Source organism: Aulonocara stuartgranti (assembly GCF_965226115.1).
Source record: "Aulonocara stuartgranti genome assembly, chromosome: 12".
Taxonomy (NCBI): domain Eukaryota; kingdom Metazoa; phylum Chordata; class Actinopteri; order Cichliformes; family Cichlidae; genus Aulonocara; species Aulonocara stuartgranti.
Window position 1 is genome coordinate 12,190,812 of NC_138948.1, and position 17,501 is coordinate 12,208,312.

Genomic DNA, 17,501 nt, shown 5'->3' on the forward strand with positions numbered 1-17,501 from the left:
AAGTAATCAGGAAGGGGACAATTACTTTTTCACAGGACTGTATATACAGTCTGTACTGAGACCATTGACGTGCATTCGAAGCACATCTACAGAAGACGATATAGAGGGTGTGCAGACTATAAATAGACCAAGACCACCATATACGCAGTTGTGTTTGTGTGACTTTGATGGACACTACATTGACTCACACCGATTTCAGCGAGACTGCTGCTACTGCTGTTACTGATGTTGTGTTAGTTTCTTATAATGGCTTACGCTGTTTTTAGAAAAGAAGTATAAATGAGGCTGAACCCATTCAAGATACAGCAAAAATATTTTCATATTGTCGTTCTTAAAGAGTTAAATGTTGGTTATGGTGTTGGTTATGGTGTTTAACCATAACCCTAAAATCTCACCTGAAAAAAAATCAATGATTTATGTTGCTTTCTGTGCCCATAGGCAAGACACAACCACACCATGTGACTGTGTAAACGTCCCCACAGGGAGAGTTAAACCAGCACACACCTCCACATATAACTGTCGCACCTACAGAATAACAACCAGCTATGCTGCAGCTCAGTGATACTGCACTTTCAGAGTTCACTGAAACCCTCCACCTGCACAGAAACAATCAGATTAGCCAGATACAGCTGGTGAGCGAAGTTTTGTTCTGAGGATAATCTGAAAGTGATTTAGGAGTGATACCTTCATTATAAAGAGTTTGGAGAACTGTGTCATTTTCTGCCATTTTAAACACACAAGAGTAGAAGCCAGTGTGTGTATGTGTGCGTGTACTCTTATATAAGCTACAAACATTAGCATATGAATAGTGATAGAAGCTCTCCCCTTTTAGTGGGGGACTGTTTCATTATAAGCAATAGTAAATGTATAGGGTTACTCTACACTAGAATTAAATAGCTCTTTATCATTTTTTCCTTATCTTGTGCACACAAGTTTACAAGTAAAAAAAAAACTTTAATATTTTTTCAGGTTATTAAATCTGAAGTAAGGAAGTAATCTGAAAATAATATTAACCTACAATGTGTCAAGGAGCCCCATTGTTTCACTAAGCAATATTGGATCTACACTGCAGACAGCATTAGTAAACAGGGAACACCACATAGTGTAAACAATGTATGCTATAACCAGCGATATCCGTTCATTGCACAATTGCAAGCACAAAAGCTTCAGTTTGCATGTTGGTTTAATTGGCTGTGAGTGTTTGTCTCTGTCGTTCAGCCTTGCAACTGACAAGCCTGTCCAGGCTCTATGCCACCTTTTCCCTTATGATGGCTGTTTCATTGTCCTGTGGTTTTGAACCCACGGTTTGGGTTTGTGACTTTCTGGTTAAGTATTAAAAATTCTGTTTGATTATGGTTTTCTTGTTTTTGTTGCTTGGAGCTCTTATACTTCAGGTTTTCTTTACTTCTGTAAGTGTCAGCCTCATAGTCTCAATCAGGTTTTAGTTTTCCTTTGTTTTGACTTCTGCTTATTATTTCTTGTGTTAATTTCTAGTTATTTCCTGTTTAGTATTACAGGGTTTTTTCATTCCTTGGTATCTGTACCTTCATGTTGTATCGGGTTTATTGTCACTGCGTTTAGTCTTCAGTTCTTGTTAGAGTTAGAATCACTTGGTTTAGCTTCATTGCTTTAGTTAATCACTTAATGACTCATTGTATCTGGTTGTTAAGGCTTCATTTCTGTGTCATGTTACTTCCTGTTTTATTTGTCTCTTATGCCACGTTTTAGTTTTCCATGTCTCGTTATCTGATTGAGTTCAGCTGTGTCTAGTTTCCTAGGTGTCTCCACTCTCCCCCAAGATTTACTGTCTCCCACCACAGTCTCAAGAGCATGGAGGAGATTCCAGGAGATAGTTACTCTAGGAGAGCTGAAGGTTATTACCCATCAGCAGAGTCAGTATCTGCTCCTCTCTATAAGGAGGAACAGCCAACAAAATGACCTCCCGCAGCCCACTGGTGGGAAAGTCTCTGACCAAACAATCAGAAACAGATTTCATGAGGGTGGCCTGAGGACTTGTTTATGTGCTTTTCACACATAAACAAGTTCACTCTGAGCACATGTAACTAATGTTAAAGGGTCTGGAGAAGCTGTGAAGAACGTTATGCTCCCTGTAACATTGTTCTTCACAACCAGTTTGGTTGTGGGTCAGTGATGGTCTGGAGAGGCATATCCTTGGATGGACACACAGACTTCTACAAGCTAGGCAATGATGCCCTGACTGCCATTAGGTGTTGAGATGAAATCTTTGGCCCTATTCTCTGCCTTGTGTGATGAGTCTATATAAGTAGTTCCTGTAGAATGAAGTCATTGATACTGTTGACTGGCCTCCATGGTTGCCTGATCTAAATCCAGCAGAACACCTCTGGGACATTATGTTTTAATCCATCTGATGCCACCAGGTTGCACCTCAGCATGTAAAGAAGCTCAGTGATGCCCTGGTCCAGATCTGGCAGGAGATTCCCAAGACACCCTCTGTCGTATCATTAGGAGCATGCATCATTGTCAAGGATGCATACAAACATGTAAGTTCATACAAACTGCTGAACTGCCACATCACTTTGATTTTTTAGGGCATCTTTGTAGGCTGATAATTTTCATTTGCATCAAACGATGTAGCATCCGTTCATTCCTAACACATTACCCAATCCATATCAGTATATATATCCAGAATGATTCTTTTTCACATTGAGATCTGATGTGTTTTTAAAGTGTTCCTTTAATTTTTTTGAGAAGTTTATATGATGTTCCTGACATATTGCCTGTGCTCTCTGCCTGTTTGTTTTCCTTGTTTGCTCTGCCTTCTGCGCCTTTGTTTTTGTTTGTTTTTTAAGACCTTTAGATTCAGTTGAATTTCTGTTCTGGATTTTCATGTACTTCATACTCCAGCTGAATAATTTCTCTTTCTCTTTTTTGTTTTATCAAGGTTTGTGTCAGGGACTTTTTATGCACCATCTGACAAGCTGGGATATACACCAGCCCCCATGACCCTGAACTGGATAAGCAGAAGAAAATGGCTGGATAGGCCATTATTGTTTGTGAACAAGGTTACATGATTCAGTCCTCTCCTGTTCCTCTCTCTCTCTTCTTACAGAAAAGCTGGATAATGCCACAGAGTAACCATTATGGTGGTTGGCAAATGGACCGTTAAGCAAGTGCAACATTAATTCCTTCAAATTCTGCTCCCTCTTTCAACTGAATGCCATTTAAATTGTATTTAATCAGCTACTGTTGTTGTAAAATATACATCTGTCGTGCAAGTTTGGAAACACCAGCTTAGTGTACAGTCATTTCAGCTTAATCTCTAGAAACAGTTGCATGAAAACAGTCCCTGTAGACAGCAACGTTTTAAAAGGTATCCACTGGCTAACCTGGGAACCACAAAGCACTGGTTGAGAAGTTCCCAGACTGGTTCTACTGGAACCAGGGGGAAAAGGGAGAAAATAAAAAAGATTATGATGTTTCTTCTGTTTTCATCCTAACTACTACAACACAAACATTTATTGTCTCCCAAGTTATATTTCTCTGTCCTATTTATTGTTAAGCATTCCTTTGTAGAACTCTGAGGAGATCTAATTGATCCACAGGGCTGCAACTCAAAGCCTTAACCTGATTTTAGACAGAATGAAACTGAGCGTATGCACACATACACCAACACATCCACAATGGGAAAACAACAGTCATTTCATTAGCCCCTCATTTTAATATTTATTGTATCTCCTCTCCCTGGATGTCTGCGCAAATCTGTTCTCAATCGCTCCATCTCGTCACCTCTTCATTCCTTCCAATTTATTTCACAGTCAATCACTCCTTCTCCATCTCTCTCCCGCCTGCAGGGGCACCTCCCCCTCCTCCCCCTCACACACATAATGTCACCTGTCACCATGCTCCTCTCCAGGTGAAGCAGAGATACCAGCTGGGATCTAAACAGAAGGGAAGGCAGACTCAGCCTCTGCATGCCCATGTGTGCTTGCATATGCGGGGAGATAAGGCGAGCAGGCAGAAGGAGGAGCGTGGTGACAAGGACTGACAGCACAAAGGGAGAAGTACAGTGAATACTTGCTAAACCCTCGCACATAACCCATCCAGGCTTCCAGCAGAGTGAGATGCTCTTAAATCTCTGCCTTGCATTTGTGAAGCAGCATGAGAACAACGCAGCTTCACGGGGAGTTGGTTCATTTTGTTGGCACAGTGTGTTGACAAATAACATGGCACAGACTGGCTCTAAAATAGGAAACACCTGGAGTTATGACATCACTGGCAGCAGAAAAATGAAAAGATTGTGCTTGTCCTTTTAAAAGAAATGAAATAAAGGAAAATTCTTCTTATTTAAAACATCTAAATGACAAGAAGTCAGCTGGAGAAAACTCTTGGATAACACCCTCTGTGTTCAGCACGGCGAAACTAAAACTGCCATGAGGATCAGGAACCAGCAGATCCTTACAAACAATAGAATGTAGAGTTTAAAAGAGACGAGGGATTGGTCTAATGAAAAGAAAAAATGAAGCTGCCTTATGAGCAAAGTAGGAGCTAAACATCTGATCCATACCAAATATGTCTCTTGAGAGTCCTCCATCTTTATGGAGAGGAACTTCTGAGTGTTTTTTGTCTGACTGGAAGCAGCTGGGGGAAAAACACCCCACATGTCATCACCTTGTTAGGTTTTCCTTTGTTTTTAATGGCAAGTGTGTTATATGGTCTTGTTTGATTTTCACCAACTTAATATAGCTCCTTGGCTGCTAAATGCTTCATCAAGTCCACCAGCTGGTTTGATACTAAGCAGGAAGTGTACCGATGGTTGATTTTATCAGGGATTTTTTTTCTTTTTTTGTAAAAAGTATCTTGCAGTAGCTAGAAACCATGTTACTGCTGAGATTTGACCAAAATTGCAAAACTGCATCTGTAACACAAAAATAGCAGGAGGAGCTCCACAGAGATGAAGGAGCATCATGCAGAGCCTGGTAGTGATTCCTTATGGTTTTGTTGCTAAGAGCCCATAGTACATATGTCATTTAATCATGTTAATGTACATTCATGCAGCTTTACATTCTTAAATGCCTACAAACTGCACACTCCTTGTCTTTATTTCCTCTCTCTGTTTCACCAGCAAAAGAAAAAAACGGGGCATTGTTCCATGTCACTAACGTTTTTAAATTTAACTGGCAAAGATGTCAAATTTCAGTTTTTAGTCACGTGGCTGCCGCAGTGCCACAGTGCCGAAATTATGCTCATAACAACGCAGTCAAACAACACATCAGGACACCATTCATAATAACAAAGACAGATGGACGCATCGGGACACCATGCTGAAAACACAGCCAAACGGGAGGAAGCACAGCGAGACGACCAAAGTAAAGCCGCAATGATACAGATGCCTTTTGTCAGCTCAGAACTCCACGTGGACAATCAGCCAAAATAGTAGCCCCAGGAGGTCAGCGTGACTTCAAAAAAAGAGTGTGACGTGGACACTCTGATGGACAGACCTCAATTCTTTTTCTCCAGCAAACAGGAGTAGCCTTACTTATCTCATACTGGGATTCTGAGCAGTCTGAAATATGCTTTTTTTTATTTAGCTCCTCCCCCTTTAAGCCAACCCTCAGCTTAAACCAAGTCTCTTCTGAGTGGCTGAGCCTACCAAACAGCGGGAGGTTTGACAGGCTGCTATGCCCATAGGGACAGTGTATGCCTGAAATTATCATATTGATAACCTCTCTCTGACATTAATATCCAAAATTAAAAGTGATGTTCTTGCAAGTTGAGCTCATTAATTACTTTTATCATTTTTAATATGAGCTTCCACCATTAATTCTTTTAAAAATGTCTTCATTTTTGATTGGGTCTAAACCTAATGAAGGCACAGTTATAATGGTGGAAATGCACTGCACAGTTACGTAACAGTCAAATATTGATACAGCCAATGTATTGATTTTGTAAAGCACAGACAGCAATTGTTGTGCTGCCAGTAGTGACAAGAGATCAGAAAGCCCTCATACGTGTCATTACAGAGGATGATAATGATTGGTGCATTTATATTAGTTCATCTTCTTCTTGACTGGTTTGTTTCCTTCTAGCTTCTGTCTCTTTGTTTGATGAGATCCTGTCAACTGTGTATGCAATACCTCTCCTTCTCTTTGTAAAGTCATTTGCCAGATAAATTAAATCACACACCCAACTGCATATACAGCATCTGAATCAAATAAATAGGTGATAAAGTGATAAAGCTTTGACAATGAGCCCAATTCTGTTCTCAGATTTCTGAAGAAGGCAGCAAGCAGAGCTGTAACCTTTACTGTAAGCAGACAGAAAATATCTGCATTACTGTTGTTGCGATGTGGCACAGTGCGGCTCTATATGTGAAGTCAGCAGCATGATGACGAAATTATGAAATATGAAAGCAGGCTGACGGTCGACAGCTGATACTATTTGTGTCCTAAACGCTGTCAAAGCGAATCATTGTGTCTGTGGGAGGATAGCACATCCATATGGACTGCATGCTGTGTGTGTTTGTGTGCGCACGTGTGCGTGTGTGTGTCAGAGAAGAGCAAGAGTGAGACTTATATTGATGTGTGAGCCTGCATGTGGTGAAAGAATTAATACTCTGGGGAGGCTCAGAGCTACAGAAGAGACATGTTTCAATTATCAGCCCCTCCTCCTTCACACACACACACACACACACACACACACACACACACACACACACACACACACACACACACACACACACACACACAACAGTCAGTCTGAAACATATCACATTGCTTCGTTCTTCTCCGGACAGGTCAATAAAAATACTGGCAGATAATAACAACACATACTGATCAGTGACTGATATTCTTCAGCAGCATCTTTGCACCTCACTGCATTTTTACCCTTTTAGGTCAATAATACTCCGTTTTTCTTGGTAATATGAAGTTGGCTCTGTGTGTGTGTGTGTAGCTTCCTGGTAATATAAGCTATGGTAATCATAAGACAAATGGAAGACTTTGGAAAAACAAAACAAAACAACTTGACCTTGGTGAGCTAAAAGTTTTCTGTTGTTTTTCAGAAGCTCTCTTTTGTGTTTGCTGATGAAGTTTGATCAGAACTGTGCGGTGCCCATCCCTGTTCCCACTTCAACGGATACAGTTACCAGACCTGGTAAATTATTTAATGAGTCTACAACTTCCAATCACCCCACCTATTGAGCAGGTGGGTCCCGAAGACACAGTATCAGGTGCAGCATGAGGGTGAGGGTGGGTGTGTTGCCGTCAGCCTGTCTACCACAGATTCACTCATCTTGCAGGCTTATGTGTGTGTAATAGCTATGATGGGTACACTCCCCTAAAGCAAAATTCCACTATAAAATACTTGTTTTGTGATCTTTACTTGCAGTACAGTAGTAGAAAGATTTAAATAAAAACTCTTATAACAGGGAGAAGTATGACTGCGGGCTGTTTTCCATCCCAGACCTATGGAAGTTTCTGCAATTCAAACAAACAAACCAACAAACAATTTTTGCCATTCATAACTCCAAATTTTGCATTATTATCTTGAAATTTTGGCTAACTTGAAATTAGGGTTAGATTTAGGGTTAGTCTAAGACTGACTAACAGAAAAAAAGTATTTTCAGTGGCAGGAAACAAGCCTCATACATACAATACAATATGGCATATCTATTTCTATCTGTGATGGGTCTCTAGCCACAGACACCAAAGGTGGAGAAGAAAAAATCCTATTTTTTAATTTAAATCATCACATCTGAGTGTTTATTCACTAAACATCAGATTCCAGCAGTGTTACAGCTACTTAAAAGAGCTTTTCACTATTGCCATCAACTGCAGCTAACAGAGGCTAATAGTAGCTAACAGTGACAAAAACAGCAGCGCTACCAACAGGTCAGCATATCCTGAACAGCTCACCTCAGTACGACTCTCATTGTTCAGAAGTGAATGTGTCGGACCCGTATTGGACTCCTTCCACAAAGTTTGACATCTTCGTCCACAGTAACTAAGGGTGGACAATTTTAACCTGGCATTGACAGCTGAGGTAAACAGCAGACTTACAACCTTCTACAGATAGGGAAAGAACTCTGGGCCGGCTCCAGATCCAGTCCTAACGGTATTAGAAACATGTTGGTTGGCAACATCTCTTTTGCTGACTAAAACATGTTTATCCTATAACAGCCACAGTGGCTAGGATTCTGCACTTGAATTGGGAGTGAAAAATAAACGTAATTGAAAATTGAACTCAGTTCACAGCTTAGAGTTTTTACACATTGTTACTTTAAGAGCTAAAAAGGTAATTAGGGGATATTAGTGATTAAGGAGGATGTTGGGGAAGCTAACAGGGTCAACAAAACATAGGTTTGGCAGGAATGTGCAGACATGAGGTTTGAGTCCACCCCTCAATACTCATTTCACGTACTATTTATAGTTGGCTACAAATATTCTTTTATACACATTTTGAATATTTTGTTTTCAAAAAGCAGTCACCTCTTGTTGCATCACATCTTTATAAAAACATCAAGAGTTTGGAAATTGAGGAGACGAAAATTTGAAGTTTGACAAGTCAAAAGTTTTCCCACTTTTGTTTGATGTGAGATTTTAGCTGTTTAGTAGTTCAGGGCCTCCTTTGTCACATTTTTTTTGTTTGCTTGCTTGTTTCATAATACACCAGAAGGATTGCTGCTACAGCTCACCTGGTTGAACTGGTGTCTGATGTACCAAAGGCTGAAGTCCTCATTGCTTGGGCCTGAGTCTGCCCCAGATCATTTCCTGCGTGTCATTCTCCCCCTCGCTCTCCACTTTCCTGTTAACTGTCTGCCCTGTCCTGTCAAATGAAGGCTAAAATTCCAAAAGTAAAAATTAAAAAGAATAAACACCAAATGTTTTCACTGGATGACAGGTCTGAATTGTAGGTTAGTTTGAAATACGCAAAGACTTCCCAAAGAAGAAAAAGTCTGAATGGCAGCATATTTTGCTCTTAAATGTGCATTACACAGCTTTAATGGCGCCTTCAAAGATCCTCAATTGCCAGTGTGATGTGCACTAATACACAGACTCTGGCTTTTAAACTGTACGCTGATGATAATCCAGATGGTTGCTCTCCTCTTTAGACTGCAGGGCTCAGTGTCTATGATTTTCAAAAACAGTCAATTCTGGAAAAATTTGCCGTTGGTCACACAGCTTTCAGGACAGTTCTCCACTTTTTTCAGTCCATCTTACATGAACTCAGGGCCAAAAATGAGGGCCTATCTGGGTTTGTTTTTCCTTTTTGCACGGTTGAATTTTAATTTGCATCAGTAGATGAAACAACGAGCTGCACTGACAGTGCTTTTTAGAGGAGTTTCTGAGCCTGTGCAGTAATTTCCGCCACAGAATCATGTCAGTTTTAAATGCAGCACTATCTTAGATCCTTAAGATCACAGCCATGCTATTTTGGTTTTCAGCCTTGTCGCTGTACCACCGATAACAATATCCTAAAATTCTCTTAATAATGAAAACGTGATTCCTAAATGATTAAACCACTTGCCCGTGCGTCCTGTCCCACAGAGGTGAAAGACTCAGCCTCTCTAGGATATTCTCATAGAGCCGGTCGTTTTACTAATTAACTGCATCAACTACAAAGTGTTCCACCAGGTGATTTTTTTTTTACAGCTTTCACAGTTTTGGGGACATTTAGTGGTGGAATCAAATTCAAACTGAACATGTATTTTTTTCAAACAGCCAGTGTTTCTTAGTTCCAGTCATTTCTTTATACCATTTTTAGTTAAATATAAGTTTTAAACTATGTCACTGTGTTCAGTTTTTTACTGACATTTTAAAAACTGAGATAATTTCCTAAAACAGCAGACCTTGGAAGTTTTAAGTAAACATTACTCAGGTATCAAACAAGCATTAAACCAGATGAAACAACAACAGGAGAGAATAAAAGCACTGAGTAAATTCACATTTATCATTATCCAAATGAATATTTTTCAAACTGAGGCAGAGTGTGGCATAAAATATAAAAATGTCAGGCTCACTCTTTCAACAGGCACTCTGATATTGCTGAAAATGACTCAGAATGAGAAAACAACTACCAACAATATTGATCACGCAGTCATTCTACAGCAAATAATAAACTGAAGTGAGTCACCCACTGAAACAGCAGGTGCCCAGCTCCCTCACATCGTGATTTAATTCAAACACCTGCATGTCAATAGCCAGAGAGAAAGGAGAGATAAAATGATGAGGTAGAGGTCCTGCAACAGTCGACCTACAGGAGGTACCAAACTGGAGCAAATAACAGCTGCTAAATGCAGAAAGGAAAAAATGCCAAGCATTGCTTTGTCCATGAAATGTCAGAATTTGCTTCTTTTTTTGTACTTTGTGCCCATGCATTAGGTATTTTTCATCTTAAACATCATACATACAGCATGGTGACTGAAAGAACCACGAGTGTACACGCATACGTCCATGCACACAGACCTCAGCTCTCCATCTGATGTTCATGTGATTTATTGATCAATTTACTGACTGACTTATTGACCCACCGAGTGACCGATGATGAGTATCATCAATCCCAAAGAGGCTCTGCACTGTCCTCAAGCTTGTACTCCAACCAACTCCAACCAATCAAAATCTCACCACTCAGAGCTCGATGCACTTGTGAGTTGTTTGCGTGTGACTACCAGCTCCTGTCTGAGATTATCAGAATTTTATGTTGAAACTGTTACACACATGTTGCAGCCTCCCGTCTCCTGCTGAATGATGTGTGTCTCTCCTTTCTTAAATTATATTTTGCACAGGGTTGCCCTTGTTTTCCAGCCCGCTATATTAAAAAAAAAAAACAGCCATAAAGGGAGAAACTTGTTCTTTCTGGGAGAATTAATGAGCACTGCCTTGCAAGGTGGTAGAAGTCACTTTGGGGAGGCTGGGCTTTCACTTTACAGTCTATTACCTCGGATTTAGACTCAGAGGCTGCTTGTTGTTGAGATCTGAGCTCCTAAACTGATTCATCAGCATGGAGGAAAACACACACACCGGCAGAATTACCAGCACAATCCCACTCTTTCGTTAGAATCGAGGATTATTACAGATTTGAAGTCACGAGTGAATCACATAAAGGACGTCTATTTCACGCACACACATTAATAATGACATATATAAACCACACGTTAAAAAGAATTTGATGACAGGGAGCAAAAGTCGCGTGGGAGACGTGATGCCAAGTGACACTTGCTGTCTGCAGGATTTCTGCTGCGCGCTAAAAGCGAAGCGTCTCCTCCACAGGCAGCTTCCACAGCTGCAATTACATAACTTCACTCCGAAACTCAGCTCTCGGCAAAAGTGAGAGGGAATGAGCCAACGAGGTCCGCGAAGAAAGAAAAAAAAAATTGGTTAAAATATAAATCAAGCCAACAAGTAGCCGGTAGAGGAGATGCCGCGCGTTAATTCAACTTAAGACGCGTTTTTGCTTTTGCAACCTGCAGAAAAGCCGCCTTTTTTAAATGCCCGATTACAGAAAATAATCATTCGATGTTGATCTTACCTGCATGCTTTCCTGTGTTGTAACGGCGACAATGATAGCTGATTTTTGCAGAGTGTGTCCTCTCTGCGCGGATTCTCAACCTCCGACTGCCGCTGCTCTGGATGCAAAGGAATGCACGCGCGCACACACACACACACACACACACACACACACACACACACACACACACACACACAGAGAGAGAGAGAGAGAGAGAGAGAGATCCACGGAAGAGGCGGGGGGTGGGGTAAGGGGTGCAGCTGGAGGATGGAGGAAACAAGTGGACTTACAGCCTGATGATGTGAAGTCAACAGGCTGGCCGTGGGTTTAATTCCGCTGGGATGTTGATGTTGTCTGAAATAGCATACGCAGAATATTTAAGACACATTCTGTGATGCACTTTTGTTCATGCTTTTTCCTTTCGAGCTGATAGTATCGCTGCTGCAATACTGATTTTACGCTCTAACTAATGGTTTCTTTACATGTTCATGTTTTTTTAGAAGACTTTAATTAACTTTTTTTGGTTGCCAGGTCCCTCCAGAGGACTGAATATTACACTTCAGTCAGTGTGCTACAATATGTTATACTCAGTTCAGTCTAGTTTAATTATATAGCACCAAATCACATCTGCATTGTCTCAATGCACTTTTACTACAATAATACAGAGAGAACCCTTAAAATCAGCCTCTTTGAGCAAACACTTGGCGACAGTGAGGGCATCTACCGCAATGTACAGTGCTGCTTTCAGCGGATAAATAATGGGTTAATAAAAATGTTTGAGAGGCCAGGGAAAGCCTAATAAATTAGCAGCTAAAACAATATTTATAGCTGCAGTGCTTATTATTGTAAGAGCACTTAATTGAGAATTTATTGGAATTGTATCTGCAGATTCTTAAGCAAATGGTATGCTGATTTGCCAGTTCTTCTCAACAAAATCATCATAAAAGAGCAGTTTTGTCAATTAAAACAAATTATTAACTAACCATTTTTAGCTGAGTGCCTTATGAAGAATTGGTGCCAAGTTCTCTCTTGCTCTCTAATAACATAATGGATTATACTGAGAGTCACAACAGCGCATGAATACAGCAAAAGGACACATCAGTTTCTGTCGTTTCATTCGTCTCTTTTCTGTCTTATCATCATCGCTGCAGCCAGTTTATGGGTACCAAGTTAAGAGAAGGGTGTGTGTGTGTATGTGTGTGTGTGTGAGTGAGAATTACGTGATTGTCATGAGAGTTATTGGTACAGAAATGCAATTAAAGCCCTGGTGGAGAATCAGTGTGTGCTCAGTGAGGAACTGAATCAATTCTGGCGACCTTGGTTCTCTGAAGCTGCCCGAAGCAGAGAGAGAGCGCTTGAGAGAGCCAGAAAGATGGAGACTGTAACGAGATGCTAAATAGCAATCAAGCCAGGTCAAGCATCCTCACACATCACGCTGATTGCATAATGAACAGCCAAGAAATGTAAATAGCCCGAAGGATGAATGAGGAAAGGCCATCTGTGTAATAAAAGTGCCACCAAAGCTAAAGACACGATTCCACGTGCTGGCAGAGGCTCACGGCAGCACGAGAAACCTTCCTGTGCAAACACACATTCACAATGAGTTTAGTTCTCATTTTGCTCACTGTATATTTAAGAGGTATTGAATTGAGGCTTGCACAAATGTTATAGCTGGTGTACAAAAGCTTTAGTTCACTCGCTCAGTTATTTCTTAGAAATCTTTTCCCTCAAAAACAGAAACACATACTCGTGACCACTTTACTGGGTACACCTGATCAACTGCTCTTTAATGCAAACATCTTATCAGCCAATCATGTGGCAGCAAATTAATACACCTCTCTCTAAGGTTTACAGAGAATGATTTGAAAATATCCAGTGAGCCGCAGTTCTCTCAGTAAAAGTGCTGCAGTGATGCCAGAGGTCAGAGGAGAATGAATGGCTTTGAGCTGATAGGCAACCAGCTCAAAAGTATGCAGAAGATCATCTCTTTTGCATACTGTGGTCTTTTAATACCACCCGAGAGTTGTTTAAATGGCACAGCCTGCCTGAGGATTGTTGCTGACCATGTCCATCCGTTTACAACAACAGAGCAACCATCTTTAGATGGCTGCTTCCAGCAGGATGGCGCACTATGTTACAGCTTAGATCATCATGTCCTCCACAGCCATCAGATTGCATTCCAGTAGAGCACCTTTGTGATGTGGTCAAACAGGAGATTTGCATCAGTGCAGTGCAGCCAATAACGCAGCAACTGTGTGACGGTAAAATGTCAATATGGACCAAAATCTCTGAGAAATGTTTCCAGCACCTTGTTGAATCTATGCCATGAAGAATTAAGGCAGATCTGAAGGTAAACAAGAGCCCAACATGGTACAAGAAAGGTGACTACTGAAACGTCTGGCGAGTGTTGAATTTTATAAACTAGAGCCAGTCAAAATGTGGGCCATTTGGTCAATATGTGGGCCAGTGGGATGAGGGATAAAAATGATGTGCAGTCCCACATAAACTGGGACACTTGGACACTTACCTGATGATGGCAGACTCATTGAACTTTCAAACTTCTCTCAAGTGTCTACGACACTTACAGACCAAGATTGCTCATTTCATCGAGTGCTGTGCAGCTGTTACTGCCTCAAGTTTGGGGATTTTGTTTTTCAGGTGAAAAGAACAAACAGGCTATGGTTTGACATTTTATATCAATAAACATTAAAGGAAAATACTTTGGCAGACACTCTCTTGAACACAGCAAGGGAAGCAGTGTAGCCTCCAATTAAAGTAACACAAGCCTGAATCTGCATCATTTTTGGAGTGATGTGAGCCCCGGGTGTTATCTCAGCATGGAAAACTAAACTGGCATGGACATAATTTAATGGTAAATCCATGCCTCGGTTATTTCTATTAAAATCCTTGTGTAAAGTATCCTGCATCCCATCACATAGAGTTTAACTTAACAGGAGGATTAAACAGCCCAGAAGGTTTGAACAAACTGCCTTTAATGTTGGGAGCGTCTCTGATAAACAACTGATATGACCAGATAAAGCAGACAAAAACGACCTTGCCTCGAGCGCAGCTCAGAAGCTCTCAGTCATATCAAAAGATCGTTTTTCAGCAGGTGAAACATTTTCCATTTTGTCAACTTTAAATCAGATTTACCCAAAAAATGCACACAGAGGAGGGGTTTCTGGCACAACTTTACCTACACCAAGGTGCATGGAGAAGAAAGTGTGAAGAGGCTAAAGCAAGACTGTCGAATTTATTTTACATCGTGGGCCACATACAGCCCAAAGTTAAAGAAGTTTAACTTTACATTTAATCTCTGTGATATCTTAAAGTGGTATTTCAAAAGTATATCATTTTTTGTTCATGACAAAAAAAATAGTAATGGTAAAAGGACTCAAAGCATTTTATATGAAAGAGTTAAAGCATCAGCCACACTTGCTGTATATAGAACAGCAACCATTGTTTGGCAAGCTGAAACAATAACAAAGTTATTCTATTTACATCCAGTGTTGGTGGAGGTTTGCCTTTCTCAGGTAAGCTTTATTAACTTATTTCAATATTTAGTGCTGCTTTGCATGTGCCGTTTGTGGTTTGTTATTAAGGATATAACTTAAAATTCTCCAGTTAAAAAAAGTACATTGATTTCGTAAGATGATGTTATACTTTATTTTTAATGGGCGCGATGGTTGGATGGTCATGAAATGTTGAGAGGGTTGTTGGTAATGCCTCATGATTCATGAACAGAGTAACAAATGATGAAGCATTTTTTAATGAATTCAAAGTTAATTATGAAGAAAGTGAAAGTGTTTTACAAATATTTACGCATTAATCATTATGATGCATTAGCATCTCGAAGACTGATGTCTACTAACTCAGTGTTATCTACCACACAGTCCTCATTTCAGTTTTTTAGAAACTCCTCACTGACACTTCATCACCATGTGTTTAGGTTTCTTTTCTTTTATGTCACATCCTGTTTTATTTTGTAATCTTGGGTTTTCATGCATGCCGCTGAGTTTTACTTTCACATGTTGCCGTTTTTCCTGCCAGTTTTTCTGCACCACCTGTTTCCAACCAGTTATTCACTCTCCCAAATATATATACTCTCCCATTTCCCTCTGTCAGTTGCCAGATTGTCTTTGTACTCCAAGTAGGCAAGCTTTCCAGGGATTTCCTTATGATTTGTTTACAAGATGATATTTACTGTGTCTTTCAGAGATTTTTTTCCCCCTCTTGTATTTTGGCTCCATGTTACTCATTATTCTCTGTATGACTTTCGCCTGTTTGTTGGAATTCAGCTTTTTGTTTATTTACAGAGCAGGACTTTATCAAACAGATTACTTTCTTTTTACATCCTTTCTCTGGCAGGGAAACTCAAGCAGATTTGACACCGTATAAAGATGAAAATTAGTCAATGTCACAGTAATGCAATATTTATGTTTTGTGTCACGTGCACAGGCAAAACATTAATGCTTGTGGTGAACAAGCATCCCACTATCATATTTCTGTCTTGTCACGTGATGCAAAAAAAGAAAAAAGAAATCCTACTTGTAAATACTTTTAGCCCTTTTTCATTTGTACCTACTCAGCTTAACTTGAGCTTTTTATAAAAACTTTTTAGGGTTTTAAATTAGGTGGTAGGGTAGTACCTGCTACTAGGTACTTTTTTAGCACCAACTCGACAGGGTTTCCAAGCGATCTGAATGGATCTGAAAATGTGACGTCAGCATATGATTGGCTAGTCAGTGGCTCGTCATGAGAGGGAAACGGCAGCAAAAACACCAACACCGTGTTTCTCAAGTCTGACAAAAAGCCATACACTGAGCAGCACGTATACCATATATTCAATTACCTCCATTGTTGTGTTGTGTTTGTGTTGCACACAAATGACGTCACGGACTTTCACTATCACGCCATTACTTTTGCTATCACAACCCCACGCACATTGAGGTGGTACTCAAATGTAATGGAAAAGCAAGCAAAACCAGAGTAGAGTAGTACTTGTGGAAAAGAGGCTTTTGCAAATATTCTGGAGTGGAAAGGTCAGAGGGTCAGCAGAAAGGTATAACTCTGGTAGTTATACTGTTACCTCTAAATTAGTTTTGACAAAGCGCATCTTTTCTTGTCAGCTCACGTTATCTCAGTTATTTCTTCTCCATATTTCCTTTGCCTCACTAGCTTTGCGTAACACAGAGACACAACTGCATACTGTGTTCACAGCGGGTGACCCACAAATAACCTCCTGTTCTATAACTAGCGAGCATTATTTAGAGGCCAGCGGAGGAAAACAGCAGATTAATATTTGAGTGACAGAGTGAGTGAACACTTTTACAAGAAGTCTGCTTTATTTTACTCAATCGTCCAAGTTCAAGATCTTATTCTCTAAAATACACTTTCAGCACTTGGTTTGGCTTCCCTTCAGCAAGAAAGAATGGCAGTTATTGGAGAAAACGGCTCAGTCGGACAAACAATCAGTGAAAAAAGGTCAGCTACAGCTGAACTCCAGCATCTCGCACCACACAGTGATGGAAGCGTGATGGAAAGCACTCTTGCTGAAGATCGACAGCTGCTCTCTGATCCCTGTGGGGGCTGTTGGGTGGGCTATCTGATGGTTCAGTCAAGCTGTTTCAATCTATTGCTGGTCCCCCCCCCAAGGATACCCATAGTCTTTGCTGAAAAGAGGAAAATGCATCAGACACACAGAGATCATCTCCTGTGAGAGGAGTGCACAGATGTGGAGGCAAAGCTGGGAATTCTTGCAGGAGAGATGAGATATGGGGCCACAGACTGCATGAAAGCAAGACGTAGCTTCCAGGTCTGAAAAGGGAAGCCTATGCACATGTGCCTTTGACCTGCAGCCTTTCTAACGGCCAGCAGGGGGCAAATTTTGAGGTTGTGAAAGGATGGAGTAATTTTCTTCCTTAGGTTCTTTTGTTTTTGCAGAAGCATTCATAGAAATCTGTTTTATATAATAAAAAAGTGTGGACTTCTGTACTTTAAGCATATATTCCTCA

At 40.5% G+C, this 17,501-nt stretch overlaps 1 protein-coding gene across 2 annotated transcripts in view; it reads right to left on the reverse strand.

Annotated features, from left to right (window-relative positions):
- The window catches only part of kcnip3b (Kv channel interacting protein 3b, calsenilin), a 54,985-nt gene extending 43,290 nt beyond the window's left edge, over positions 1-11,695 (reverse strand). Inside the window, exons 1-2 of one of the 2 annotated variants that reach the window (XM_082556122.1) lie at positions 11,509-11,694; positions 8,675-8,819 (exon numbers count right to left, since the gene is read on the reverse strand). Coding sequence is in view for 1 of the 2 variants with exons in the window: in XM_082556118.1 (XP_082412244.1) it covers positions 11,509-11,514 (6 nt within the window). In the remaining variant the exon portion in view is untranslated. Of the gene's footprint in view, positions 1-8,674; positions 8,820-11,508 lie in introns of both variants that reach the window. The other variant, XM_082556118.1, reaches the window with a different exon arrangement.
- Positions 11,696-17,501: the final 5,806 nt, after the last annotated feature.